The following is a 13,122-nucleotide window of genomic DNA, read 5'->3' on the forward strand; positions in this document are numbered from 1 at the left end:
TCCATTCTCCCTGCTTGGGGGACACATCACCTACGATTCTGTCACCCTCACCCATGAGATGTGCTACCCATTCCCCAAGGGCTTCAGTCTCTACCCCACAGATTTCATCAAGCAAATTCCCCAGGCGACAGCAACCATACTCAGGGGTGGGGGGCCCCTGACCCATACATCACGGGGCACTCATCACCATTGCCCCCTGAGACTCCATCAGCCCCACCCTGGGAGATGTTTCCGCAATCCCCACCCATTCCCTGTATCCCTGTTCCCCCATTGGTTACCCACTCTCTGAGGGTCTGTTACACAAAACCTAGTCCCCCACCCGGCAGCCCGCACCCGTGAGGCCTCATCTGCCATCCCTGGGGCGGGGGGAGTGGGGAGCTCCGGCTCTCTTTGGGGTGACCCACTCTTCTCCCTGGGAGGAGAATGGTTCCTGGTTGGCTGGGTGAACCCACCCGAGGCTCCAAAGAAGAGAGGGCTGGTGGCCTGCCCCTGTGGCCCACATCCCTGAGAGCCAGAAACAACCCGGTGGCACCCAGCAGCCCGTTCCTGGGACCCTAAAGGCCACACACAGAAGGAAAGCAGGTGCTCATGGCCAAGTCCCCTGTGGTAGGTGCAGCTGTGGAATATGCCTTACTGTTGGGAGCCCGGTGTCCGGAGGAGGGGTGGGGGCGGGATAAAAGTGACACATAGTGACGCCGGGTGCAGGTAGCAGTGCCAGTAGCCAGGTGTATCGGCCCTGCGCCGCAACAGGCTCCGCAGACACCCGCGTGAGGCCCTCTCGGGTTGGCCAGCCACGCAAGCTCACCTCCCGTTCCCGCTCGTTCTTGGTGAGGTGCATCTGTTTGAGGATCTGGGAGCGCTGCTCCATCACCAGCGTCTTCTCGTAGGTGTAAGCGGAGATGTCGCTCTCATGCTGCGGGCGGGCGGGCAGACGGGCGGAGAAGGAGGGGCATAGGGGCTCAGAGCTCACGTGCAGTGCCTGGGGGAGGGAGGCGGGGGAGGGCCCCTCCTCATGCCTCAACCCGTGACCTACTTTGAGCTGGTGGGGAGGGGGGCGTGAGGAGCACAGAGCGGAGCGAGGGCTCTCTGCTCCTGGGAGGATGCCACCTCACTCCCTCCTCGCCCAGCCCAGGGCCAGGTGTGTGAGGGAAAGAGCTAATGAATGGGGGGATTGATCAATTGCCTGGGTGAATGGAACAAAGGGATGAATGAACACGTACCTAGATGAATGGATAGGTGCGGGAGCGCATGAATATTCATGGCGGTAGTGGGTAGATTAATGAGTACACGGAGGGGTGGGTGAAGGGTAACCTGGAAATGGACGGAGGACAAGAGGCTGTGCAGGGCAACTGTTTGAACGTGGACTCCAAAGCCAGCCTGCCTGGGGCAAGGGACCCTACCCCTGCCACTTCCTGTGTGCTGTGGGACAGTCCTTGCCCTTTCTGTATCTCTGCTTCCTAAGCTCTCCAATGGCCACAGTGACCCCGACCCCGGTGGTCTCTCCCTCACAGGCCGTGGTGAGCATGAATGCATAGCACATGCCTCTCGTGGTCTGAGCACTATTGGACGTGCAGAGAGGGTGAGTGGATGGATGGACGGATGGCCAGGTGGCTATGCGAGGGAAGACGCAGCTCAGGCAAGGGGCCCAGTGCCACAGCTGGCAGGGGTGGGGGGTGCCCTCTTCGGGGCTGGGGTGTGGCGGTTAGGTTCCTTGTCAACCTGACGGGACCTGTGTGGACATAAGGATGGAGTCCAACCACATGGTAGCCTGGTGATGCCTCCTTGGGGCGTGTGGCCTTTGTAAAAGAGAGACACTGGGCACATCTCCCGCTCTGGGCCTTTACCAGCCCTCCCTGCTTGCGTGGATTCTGGGTCTGCCCTCTGGGGCCAACGACCCCAGAGCTGTTGGGTCCCCGCCCCTGTCATATACCCACAGACCTTGGATCCACTTGACCCTGCACCCACCGGCTCCTGATCCTCTCTCTGCCTCTGCTTCACCTGTCTGCATCGTCAGCCTGCAGCCACGTGTGTCTGAAGAGGGTCTGCTGGCATCGGGCCAGGGACTTAAACGTGGAACTGGACTAGGATGCCTTTTGATATCAAATCGCTTCTCGAAATCAAGGTCTTGCTTATACATCTATGGGCATCGCTGGTTCTGTTTCTCTGGACAGCCCAGCCTCACACAGGGAACAAGAGTAAAGGGGCCAGAATTTTAGGACTCACCATCTCCACCACCTCGACCTCGGCGGTGATGCGTAAGTGGTACAGGAAGGTGGTCAGGTCCTTCTTCATCTGGATGCTGTTGTCGTCCATCTGGGCCACCGTGAAGATGCGCATCTTGCACTTGCGCCACACCTGCGGTGAGGGGGGGGGGGCCCTGTGCAGTGAGGAGATCCAGGGCCAGAACCTAGAAGGATCCCGATCCCCTCCTCCTCCCCCACATCACAGCCTTGAAGTCCTTGATCTCAGGGGCCACGCCCTACAAACCTTCCCTGCTTAGGCCCGAGACTCCACCAGGGAAGCATCCCCGCGCTGGTGTTAGGCATCACTCTCCTTAAAAAATGCAAGGACACCTGGCAGGAGCGACACACTCAGTTCCTAGCACTCAGGCTGAAAAAGGATGTGGGGCCACTCTGTCAAGTGCTCCTGAGGGGCAAAGGCCATCGAGGCTAGATCCGGTTAAAGAGCGTGAACCTCGTCTGTGGGTGTACACATTTGCACGCCCATGCACACAAGCACATGTACACACTCACATGCACGCAGGCGTGCCCACCCAGACACCAGCCCTCCCGTGTCCTCGCGTGCACCCACCTTGTGGTGGCCCAGCAGGAAGGGCAGGAGCATGAGCATGCCCCCGTCGTGGACGATCCACCAGACGTCGATGCTGCCCTCAGAGAAGCGCTCTGGGTTCCCAGGGAACATGGCAACATTCTTGGTGACCAGCAGAGCCAGGTGGCCAGCTGTGGTTTCTCGGACCAGTTCTGAGGGAGATCAAGAAGAGGACCAGAAGGAGAAACAGTGACCCTGCTGTCCTCCAGGCACCCAGCACCCCAAGCCACGGGGCCCTTGCTTTGAGCTGAGTCGCCAGAGAACCCACATCTTCCTGGACCTCTTCACATATGTGTTTGGATTTGGGAAACCCCCTCAACCTCAGTTTTCCCATCTGTCAAATGACAATGAGACCCCCTGCCCTTTCGGATGATAACGAACAATGCAATAAGTTCGTAGCAATGACCGATGTGTTGTGGAGACGACATAGCCTGGAATTAGCAGTACAGGCTCTGCGCTGGTTCAAATCCTGGCTCACCAATTATATGGCCTGGGGCAAATTTCTTCATGCCTCGGTTTCATAACCAATAAAATGGAGACAACAGCACCTGCCCTTTATACAGAGAGTATTTAAGAGACAGCTCAGTCTGTCTGGCACACAGTTACAGCATACAAAAGTTTGCTAGTATAAGACTTTTTTAGTGTGATAGTTAAGGTTTTGCCTCAACACAGCTGGGCCAGGATTCTCAGTGGTTTGGCAGTTAATGTCCAGTAATCTCCCATGACCTGATCAAACAGTGAAATCGCAGCCTATCAGTTGTAAGATTAAGGTGGGCTGCAGCACCTTTACTCAGGGCAGGGCCCTGATGCAGTCAATGGAAGGGAAGTTTCCTTGGAGGTCTGACCTGCTTCCACTATAAGTAGGCACTATGGAAAAGCTTGCTTGCTTTCTGCTGAGTCTGGATCCTGCATCCTGTTCATTGACTCTTTGGACTTGAGTCAACCACCCTCCATATTGCCTGCCGACCCTGGGGAGTGTCAGTGGCCTGCCATCTGACCTGCCAACCTTCGATTCATTTGCCTCTGCAGCCCGTGGTTTTCCTGCCAATCTTGGGCTCGTCAGCCCCCACAGCTATGAGCCAGGGAAACCTTCAGACTAACATCTGAACTACAGTCTTGGAACCTGCCTAGATATGGACTTGTTTGCTTCTACAACTCTGTGAGCCATTTTCTTGATGTAAATGGATATGTGTCTGTATATTTCATACCTATGTATATAGACACATAAGCATATATGTCACTGGGTTTGTTTCTCTGGTGAACCCAGCCAAAGACACACATTCATGTAAACAAATGTGTACACACACATACCACGCGTAATGTGTATCGGAAATGGACATGCAAGGAGGGTGCATATAAATGTGGTATATCACTATGAAGCACGATGACCCAGGGATTTAACACTCAGAAGGTGAGCCACACGAGGAGAAGGCTCCAGAGATGAGATTCAGACCCAGGCCCCTGTGACTTCAAAGCTGTGGCCTTTTCCTCTGCCTAGCCCGATCTTCCTCCCAGGAGGCTAAGCCTCACAGGAGCCAAGCTGTCCGTCTTATTCATGGCTGAGTCCCCAGCACCCAGCACAGAGCCTGGCACATGGTCAGCTTTGAGTGCTCTCCCCTGCATGCACCCAGTCCACACCTATCACGCCTCAGGTAGTGGCCTCGCAGGTCCAAAGGAGCAGGCCCTGAAAGGGGGGGGAGTCCGCTCCTCACCCTCACCCGCCTCGCCCCCATTACCGATGAAATTCCTCCAAGTCTGGTGGTCTTCCTTCTGTCTCCAGTTGCGGGGCCAGCCGACAAGCACGGTGTTGTGCTGCAGTCCCCCGAGGCCCCCGGACTGGATCAGGTGGGACACGCCATCACGCAGGTTAGAGGAAATCACTACCTGGCAGAAGCCCTTCACCTTCTCTGCCTCCATCAGACGCCGGATGGACTGGGGCCAGACAAGGACCAGACTCAGATTCCCTGGCCTTGGGCCCTGGAAGCCTCCCTACCCCGTCTCTCCAGAGCTTCCTGAGGCCCCTCTCTGAGCACACCGGCCCCTGACTCCAGAACCATGCATGACTCCCTATTGCCTGTGGCCCCCGCTCTTGGTCTGTCAATCAAGGCTCTTCAGGATCAGACTCCATACTCCTACTAGCCTGCCTTCCCTGTACACATAGTCCCCCTGTCTGGTGTGCCCACCCATCTGTGGATCTTCCACTCTGCCTGGCCCAACTCCAGCGCCACCTTCCCATCCCACCTGGACCCAGACCACAGTGAAACGGGGCTTTGGGGCATGGCCAGGCAGGGTAGCATAGTCATCTGCATTGTAAGTACGCATAATTCTGTGCTCAGGGGAGATGTCTTGATTGCTCCTGTTTGATTGATGAGAGAACTGGGGCTCTTCAAGAATGAAAAACTATAAACAATAGGCCTGTGGGGTGGGCAGGGCAGGGAGGCTCATGCTGGTGCTACAAAGAAGGAAACCGGGTTTCAAGTCCGAGATGGGGCACCAGGGTCAACAGCAAGACTGCCACACACTCTTTTGAGCACTTGGTGACATTGCCCAAGCAGGCAGAGGCTAAGGGGCCACCTGACTGAGCAGCCAAGGATCAGAGAGAGGCCTCCTGGTGGCCATGGCTGGGAAGAGACCATCCTGAGCTGTACTCTGGTTCTGAATTGTAACCTGTTAACGCTCCTCGTAAACCTGTAACAGGTGGGGGGGGTGGGGGGGATGACTGGGGGTGGCAGGGGAAGACTATTAAGAACTGACTCCCACCCCAGTGCTCTTTCTCTTTCTCTTTCTCTTTGCCACTGACCTATGAGGAGTCAAAGACAGGATGTCTAACTCCAGGTCTAGCTCCAGGTCCCACACTCTTAAGCGGGTCTTTGAGAGAGGAAATCAGTTTCTACCTCTGTCACGTCTTGGCTGTGTGACCTTCGGAAAGTAGCCTAACCTCAGTGAGCCTCCGTTCTCTCACCTGTCCGATGGCGGTCATGGAAGCTACCTTACCTGGGAATAGGGGGAATTACATGGCAGGCCGCATGTAAGGGCCACTTGTGTCACCCTCGTGCTATTAAGTGAAACACAGCGCTGGCAAATGCTGGCGTCTCTGAGAGCCTCCTGGGTATGCTGTATCTTCCCCACTTGGCTGTGGCCACCTTAAGAGCTGGGTCTCGTCTTAAGCACCCTCTTCCCCCATCCCCACCCCTATGCCCAGCCCAGTGTCCAGGACACGGCGCAGCCTCATCCACTGCGGAGCAAATGGAACCGACTCCTCAAGGCTCCAGCTCTGGGCCCTGACGGATTGGTGCTAATGGCCAGTGAAGCAGAAGCAGCAACGGTCATAAGCCATTCGGGGAGCCCCTCCCCTGCCTCTCCTCACGCTGAGCCACGGCCCTACAGGGAACAGACTGGATCCCAGACAGAGTCCGGGCCTGGGTGTCACTTTGTGACACCGAGTGCAGACACCCGTGGCTGCAGGCCATACTGGCTCTGCACTCTGCTCCCAGGGCAGAGATTGGAGTCTTGAGTCAGTGGATGAAGACAAGAGCCTGTGACAAGGGGCCTAAGATCAGAGTTGGAACTGTCACTATGCCCCCAGCGCTCTGCGTGACTTCCATCAAGCGCCTTCTCCCCTCTGAGCCTGTTTCTTCCCGTGCTGATGAGGGGGGGGCGCAAACGAGCCCACAGATGGGAGACACTGTGAGAGAGCCCTCTCTGGCAGGAAGAAGTCTGGAGGGGCCTTGAATTATGCGTGTTTGCTTCTGTAACCTTGAAGGAGTCCTGGTGGTGTAGTGGTTACACGTTGGGCTGTAAACAGGAAGGTCAGCAGTTCAAAACCACCAGCCGCACCACGGGAGAAAGAAGGGACCTTCTACTTCCGTAAAAAATTCGTCTCAGAAATTCACCAAGGCAGTTCTACCTGACCCTCTAGGCTAGGATCCCTGTGAGCTGGCATTGACTCAATGGAAATGACTTTTCTAACCTTCAGTTTCCGGATCCATAAAAAGGCCTCTTCTGGCTCTAATGGTCATGGGTTTTGACTCTAAGAAGCTCCTTCTCTGAGTCCCTAGGCTCCTCTTTTAAGGAGAAAGACGGCAAAACCAGGGGCCCCTTTGACCGTGAAGCCAGGGAAGGAACTTGTAGCAGGGCCAGGACCATTTCCTGCCTGCCCTTCCTGTCCTCACCAGGACCTGTGCTCACCTCCTCTGCCCGCTGGGCCTGCGGATGGTTGTCCAGAAAGGTGCCCTCAAGGACAGAGCCCACAATGGTCAGGCCCTTCCCTGCCTTGAGCTGGGAGGTCAACGAGAGCAGCTGTGGGTGCACCACATTCTGGTCTTGGTCCACACGCACCAGCACCAGCAGTTGTGGCCTGTAGAGGACACCAAGTCACATGATCCACCCACCTCCTACCCAACCATCCACCCATCACCCACCGTCAGCACGCACTTAACCTTTGACACGCCCTTCTAGTTCCTTGAATATCGACCCATCCAGCTCTCTCCCTAATCAAAATCAGCCACCCACCTTCCCATCCAACTATCCATCCACTTCACTCTTCCATTCATCCATCCAACCAAACAACCCCCCCATCTCTTTGATCCTTCCCTCGTCCACTCATAGAGCCATACTCATTTGCCTATCCATCTATTTTTCACTCAACTATCCACACATCCACCTACCCACCATCCATTCACTCATCCATCTATGGACTCACCCCCCTCCCATATGTACAGATACTTATCCATCTACCCATCTACTTCTACGGTCATTTCCTTTTTCATTTAGCCATCCCACCCACCCATCAAGTTAATAAACAGTCTCAAAGAACCCACTCTGGGCTAGACCGTGTGCTAAGCATCTGAGGAATTCACATACAAATAACCCAAAGCCCAGGTGTCTGGATGCCCCGGTTTAGTAGCCATCAGCAAGGACAAGCCAACAGTGTCCGAGGCATCATTCACAGTTCCTGGCCTTGATCTTGGCAAAGTGAGCCTCGAGGAGATGAATGAGGGGCTGGATGTGCAGAGGAGTCACTTAGAAAGAACCCTGCACTGAGAGGTAGGAGACGAAGGTGCTGGCTCCATCTCAGCCTTCCATGCCCCTGAGACCTTCTCGGTCCTTGATTTTCACAGGAATAAAATGGATGGATTATGTTATTAATCTAGAGATGCCCACGAGCCTCTGGAATTCTTGAAGTCATTTTCCTCTCTTAGAAGGAGTGCTACATGACACTAGATCTCTCTGCCCCTGTGTGGGCCTTCTGTGGAGACACGCATCGTGCACTCATACCGTTTTTTAAACAAGTGATAGGATGCATGGATGTGTAGGTGTGGATGGAAGGAATGAATAGATGGATGGATGGATGGATAGAAGGATGAACGGATCAATGGATGGATGGAAGGAAGGAATGGATAGAAGGGTGGAAGGATCAACAGATGGGTGGATGGAAGGAGTTGATGGATGGTGGGTAGGCTGGTGAGTGGACAGTCAGGAGGTGGGCTTGGCAGGTGGGGCATGGGAAAACAGTGCCTGAAACTCAGCTCAGCCTCGGGAATTGGAGGCGGGAAGGATTCAGACAAGGCTGGGTTTCCATGGAAAAGACATGAAGGAAGCATTATTGAGGAGCCCCAAAACAAAGCCATGGGGTGGATCTGGCCTCTGCCCCTTTCACCTTCCTGAGTCCCCCACACCTGTGCCCCGTCACTTACCTCCAGTTCTTGGTGTGGGGGGGCCCTTCCTCCAGGCGCAAGAGGGCATAGCGAGCAGCACTAAGCGACAGGCCGCGGATCCCATCACCCCACTCCTTCTCCGCCCTGGGGCCAGGGAGTGGGGTCATGTGAAAACCAGGGAGTGACCAGCAGAACCAGCCCCACTGACCTGGCAGCCCCATTTATCTCAGGACAGAGCCACTTATCTCAGGCTCGGAAAGGACATGTGAGTTGCATCTGCCACCTGACTCAGCTCAACTTGGGCTGTTTCTTTGGAGAGCCTTCCCCAAATCCCCCCTCTCATGGCCCCGATCCATTTCTCAAGGGCTCAGTGCTCCCTCCATTCCCATCTCCCCACCCAATCCCAGAGCATTACTTTCCCTCCACTCCATGCCACCATCTTTCAGCCCTTGCCTCATCTCCAAGCCCCGGCCCAAAGCACCAGTCCCCCCTACTCGCACTTACCCCCGGTACTCAATGTACTTGTAGATGAGACCAGCAATGACCATGGCCACCAGGGCGTAATACCAGGAACAGATGAACATCAAGGCCAGACAGAGGCTCATGCCCAGGAAGGAGAGTGTCCTGGACAACAGGAGGGAGGGCAGCCTCTGAGTCCTGGGGGGATTGTAGCTGGGACTGGGGCAGTGAGTGCTAAATGGGGCCAGACCTGGACCAGACCTGGGAGGCTACCAGGTGGTAACCAGACAAGAGGAATTCACAATTCCTTGAGCACCAAGGGGAATATGAGAACCTTTTGGGTGAATGGGTGACCACAGACGAGGCATCACCATGGGCACACAGAGCCTGGAGGCACCTCTCTGCCCAGTCTCAGAATCTTAGACACGAGAGGGAGCCCTGGCCAGGTGGGTTCTGAGGCAGGGATCTTGGGGGGAGAACCTGAGGCCACGTGTCCGGTTCTGTAATTGTCCTGCCGGGATGCCTTGGGCCAGTCCCTTTCCCTCTTTAAGCCTCAGTTTCCTTCCTTGTAAAAGAAGCATGACCATTCCTGCTCTGCCTCCCTCCCCGCCCCCACTTTCCACAGGCCATTGTGAGGATGAAGAGCTATGAAGTAAAACGATGGGAACCATGGTCTCCACCAAATGAACCTCTTCCATGCGCCAGGCACTCCACGGTCCACGAAAACCCCACGAGGTCCAGGCACGTATCACGCCCATTTCACAGCTCAGGAGACTGAGGCCCAAACTCTTCACCACCATGAAGTGCAGCAGCAGGATGTGAACCTGGACCAGCTGGCTTCTACCCGTCACGCTCTATTATAAGACATTGAGCCTTGTGCGCACAGGAGAGGCTGCAGCTAAGGTTCTCATTTCGGGTGGTGTTGTGTTACTCTATCCTATTACTCTAAGGAGACCCTCACCAGGCCCTCCTCATGCTAGCTGGGCACCAATGCCCAAGAAAAGGGAATGTCCTGTTCTATGGTGAGGTCTTTAGACCTGAGAGACTGGGCCAGGGAGATGTGTGGGGATTGGAGTGGAGAGAAGGGGACGGCCAGTCCCAGGGGAGGGACACCCACCAGTGGTAGTAGCGGAATCGCGGCCTCCAGTTGGGCGTTCTCAGCAGCGTCTGCACTGCACAGGCCAAGTTCACGAACATGTAGCACATCAGGAAGAACCTAGAGCCCAGAGAGGCCCCGGGAGATGTGAGAGGAGGTCGAGAGGCAAAGAGAGACAGAGAGGGTGGAAGTGGGAGCGAGGAGAGGGCCAGTTCCGTCCTCATGCATAGGAAGAAGAGTTCAAGAGCTACATGCACCCCCAGCCCCCACTGTACATGCAGGACAAAGCCAGAGGGTCAAGGGTGGTTTCTATAGCCAGGGGGACTGGGGCAGGTCATCCAGAGTCAACGTGGGGAGGACATAGCTGGGAGTGGGGACAGCCGGAGGCTGGACACGCACATAGAGAGGATGGGGGCGACCTCGTCCAGGGAGGCGATCAGAATGCCAATTTCGCAGATGCAGGCTGTCAGCAGCAGGGCCCAGGTTGGCTCTCCATTGGCTTTGCCATGACCGAAGACCTGGGGGCAGAGAGACAAGCACGGGGCCCTGAGCCCCCCTTGGGACTTCTTGTCCCTCTCCTCCCACCTGGGGAACCAGTACAGTAGAGGCAGGAACCCACTAACTAGTGAGAGAGGGGGAGAAGCGGCTGGACTCCCCATCCTCCAGGGCAGCAGTTCTCGACCTGTGGGTCGTGACCCCTTTGGGGGTCGAACGACCATTTCACAGGGGTTGCCCAATTCATAACAGTAGCAAAATTACAGTTATGAAGTAGCAACAGAAATAATTTTATGGTTGGGGGGGTCAACACAACATGAGGAACTGTATGAAAGGGTTGCGGCATTAGGAAGGTTGAGAACCACCGCTCCAGGGGCACCCAGGGCAGCAGGCAGTGTAAGGGGGCTCCCAGATTCTCGCCCACCCTGACATTGCCCCCCAACCCTGTGCAATGAAGGTCAAGTGACCCCTGATGAGGAAACAAAGCTCCAATGGACAGATGGGAGAGAGCTATCGGGAAGCCAGCGCCTGGCCTTGACAGAGTGCACCATACATCTCGGCTGTTGGTTTTCAGCACCATGGAGAGATCTACCCTCGTCCTGACCTTTGGCTGCCTCCTGAAGTCCCTGCCCAGCTGGTGGGCCAAAGGACTGCCAGCTCCCGCTAAGAACAGACAGCTCTGCCTAGAGCCATGGTGCTGATTGTGGACCGAATCTCCTCCTGGGCCCATCCATCTCCTCTGCACCCAACCCCATGGCGCAGGAGGCACTAGGAGACACTGTTCACTCTGTGGCATTGGGCCAGCCTTGCCCTCTCTGGGCAGGAAGGACCCTGGCTGGCTAGGCTGCTGGGGTGGACTGCTCTCCTCTCTACTCTCAGGGGCTCTGATCCCACACTGACCTGCAGGAAGGGAACTATACCGTCCCGGGAGATGGCCTGCAGCAGGCGGGGAGCCCCTGTGAGGCTCTGCAGCCCCGCCCCGCAGGTGGAGAAGAAGGATCCAATGACAATGACCCACGGCGATGGCCAGGCCAGTGTCCCGACCACCAGATTGCCATTCACAGCTTCACCAAACCTGGAATGAAGCAGCAGAGGGATGGAGTGCCCAGGGGGCAATGCCACCTGGATTTCCAGGGAGGTCTTCCCCCACCAGTGCAAGAGCAATGGTACACACACACACTCCCATGGTCCCCCGGCTCTGCAGGGGAGAGGCTCTGCAGGAGAAAGGCCAAGCCCCAACTGTGCCGGGTCTGAGCGATCATGTGCAGCCTGTGTTTTTAGGCCGTAAGTGGGGATCATCACAGCCCTGCCTGGCATGGTGGGCCCTAAGGGGGCACGTGGAAAATGCTGAGCCCAGTGTCTGGAACTCGTAGTCAGTGGCCAGGCTCCCAGAAGTGCGATGGCCCTGTCTGAGAAATGCGGTGATGGTGTGAGAACCCAAGGACAGCTTTCCCTAACAGCGACACCGCTTTTAAATGGAAGAAGCTACCTCGGCAGGTAGAGGGAGAGCCCTGTCCCTGGAGGTGTGCAAACAGAAAACCAAAAACCAAGTTCACTGCCATTGAGTCGATGCCAACTCATAGTGACCCTGTAGGACAGGGTAGAACTGCCCCTGTGGGTTTCTGAGACTGTAACTCTTCGGGAGAGTAGAAAGCCTCATCTTCCTCCCGAGGAGCAGATGGTGGTTTTGAACTGCCAACCTTGTGGTTACCGGCCCTGTGTATAACTTCTACACCAGCAGGGCTCCACTAGGCCTGCACAAGTAGGGGAGAATGGGCCCTTGATGAAGGACTTCAAGAATGGGAGGGAGACATGTGCCAGATGACCTGTCAGGTGCCTTTTAATCTCGTGGGAGGTCTAGGCTTGAATGAGGTCAGATCAGTGGAGGATGAGGGGGATACCAGGGCCCCTTAGAGTCCATCCTCCCTCCTGGCACCCTCACATGCATCCAAGCAGAAGTGTTTTTAAGGCTGTGACCTTTTGGAAGTAGATCGCCAGGTCTTTTTCCCGAGGTGCCTCTGGTGGGTTCAAAATGACTAATCACTGTGTGATTAGTCGTTCACTGCTTAATGGTTTGCACCGCCCAAGATTCCTATCACGGAAGTGCATTTCCACGGCAGCATCCTGTCTTCTGCAAGGTCGGTTGCAGGGGACGGGATGCTGGACACCTTTGGCTGCAGCCAAGTCCTGAAGGCCTGGCTTGCAGAACCAGGGAACCAGAACTTTGCTTTGTGAACGATACGAAGCTCCCCAAAGGGTTTCAAGAAGGGGAGTGGGCTGGCCCACTGGTGCAGAGGGTCGGTTCACCTCCAGCCCCCTGTGGCCTTCCTCCCCCAAGGCCCTGTTGCAGACTCCAGCATCCCCTCCTGGACCCGCCATGCCCATTGCCCCTCTAGAACAGGACCAGCCTTGGTTTCTGTACTCACTTGTCCCGCAAGACAACACCCTCGATGCAGGCTCCAAACAGAACAACGGAGCTGATGTCTGCAGCCCAAGGTGAAGGAAAATCCACAGGCAGCACTCTCCCTCTTCTCCTCCCCTCCTGACCCAGGGGGGGGTCACGCAGCACTCCCCACCCCACCCCAC

The 13,122-nt window shown here is 56.0% G+C and overlaps 1 protein-coding gene across 1 annotated transcript in view; it reads right to left on the reverse strand.

Annotated features, from left to right (window-relative positions):
• The window catches only part of SLC12A5 (solute carrier family 12 member 5), a 37,610-nt gene that overhangs the window by 2,259 nt on the left and 22,229 nt on the right, over positions 1 to 13,122 (reverse strand). Inside the window, exons 11-21 of the mRNA XM_004698028.2 lie at positions 12,963 to 13,020; positions 11,437 to 11,611; positions 10,441 to 10,559; positions 10,063 to 10,161; positions 8,991 to 9,110; positions 8,526 to 8,630; positions 7,018 to 7,186; positions 4,566 to 4,761; positions 2,812 to 2,981; positions 2,224 to 2,355; positions 806 to 913 (exon numbers count right to left, since the gene is read on the reverse strand). Coding sequence (XP_004698085.1) covers positions 806 to 913; positions 2,224 to 2,355; positions 2,812 to 2,981; positions 4,566 to 4,761; positions 7,018 to 7,186; positions 8,526 to 8,630; positions 8,991 to 9,110; positions 10,063 to 10,161; positions 10,441 to 10,559; positions 11,437 to 11,611; positions 12,963 to 13,020 — 1,451 coding nt within the window. The remainder of the gene's footprint in view (positions 1 to 805; positions 914 to 2,223; positions 2,356 to 2,811; positions 2,982 to 4,565; positions 4,762 to 7,017; positions 7,187 to 8,525; positions 8,631 to 8,990; positions 9,111 to 10,062; positions 10,162 to 10,440; positions 10,560 to 11,436; positions 11,612 to 12,962; positions 13,021 to 13,122) is intronic.

Source organism: Echinops telfairi, unplaced genomic scaffold (genome assembly GCF_000313985.2).
Source record: "Echinops telfairi isolate 266 unplaced genomic scaffold, ASM31398v2 ScPeMD7_5592;HRSCAF=6446, whole genome shotgun sequence".
NCBI classification, from domain to species: domain Eukaryota; kingdom Metazoa; phylum Chordata; class Mammalia; order Afrosoricida; family Tenrecidae; genus Echinops; species Echinops telfairi.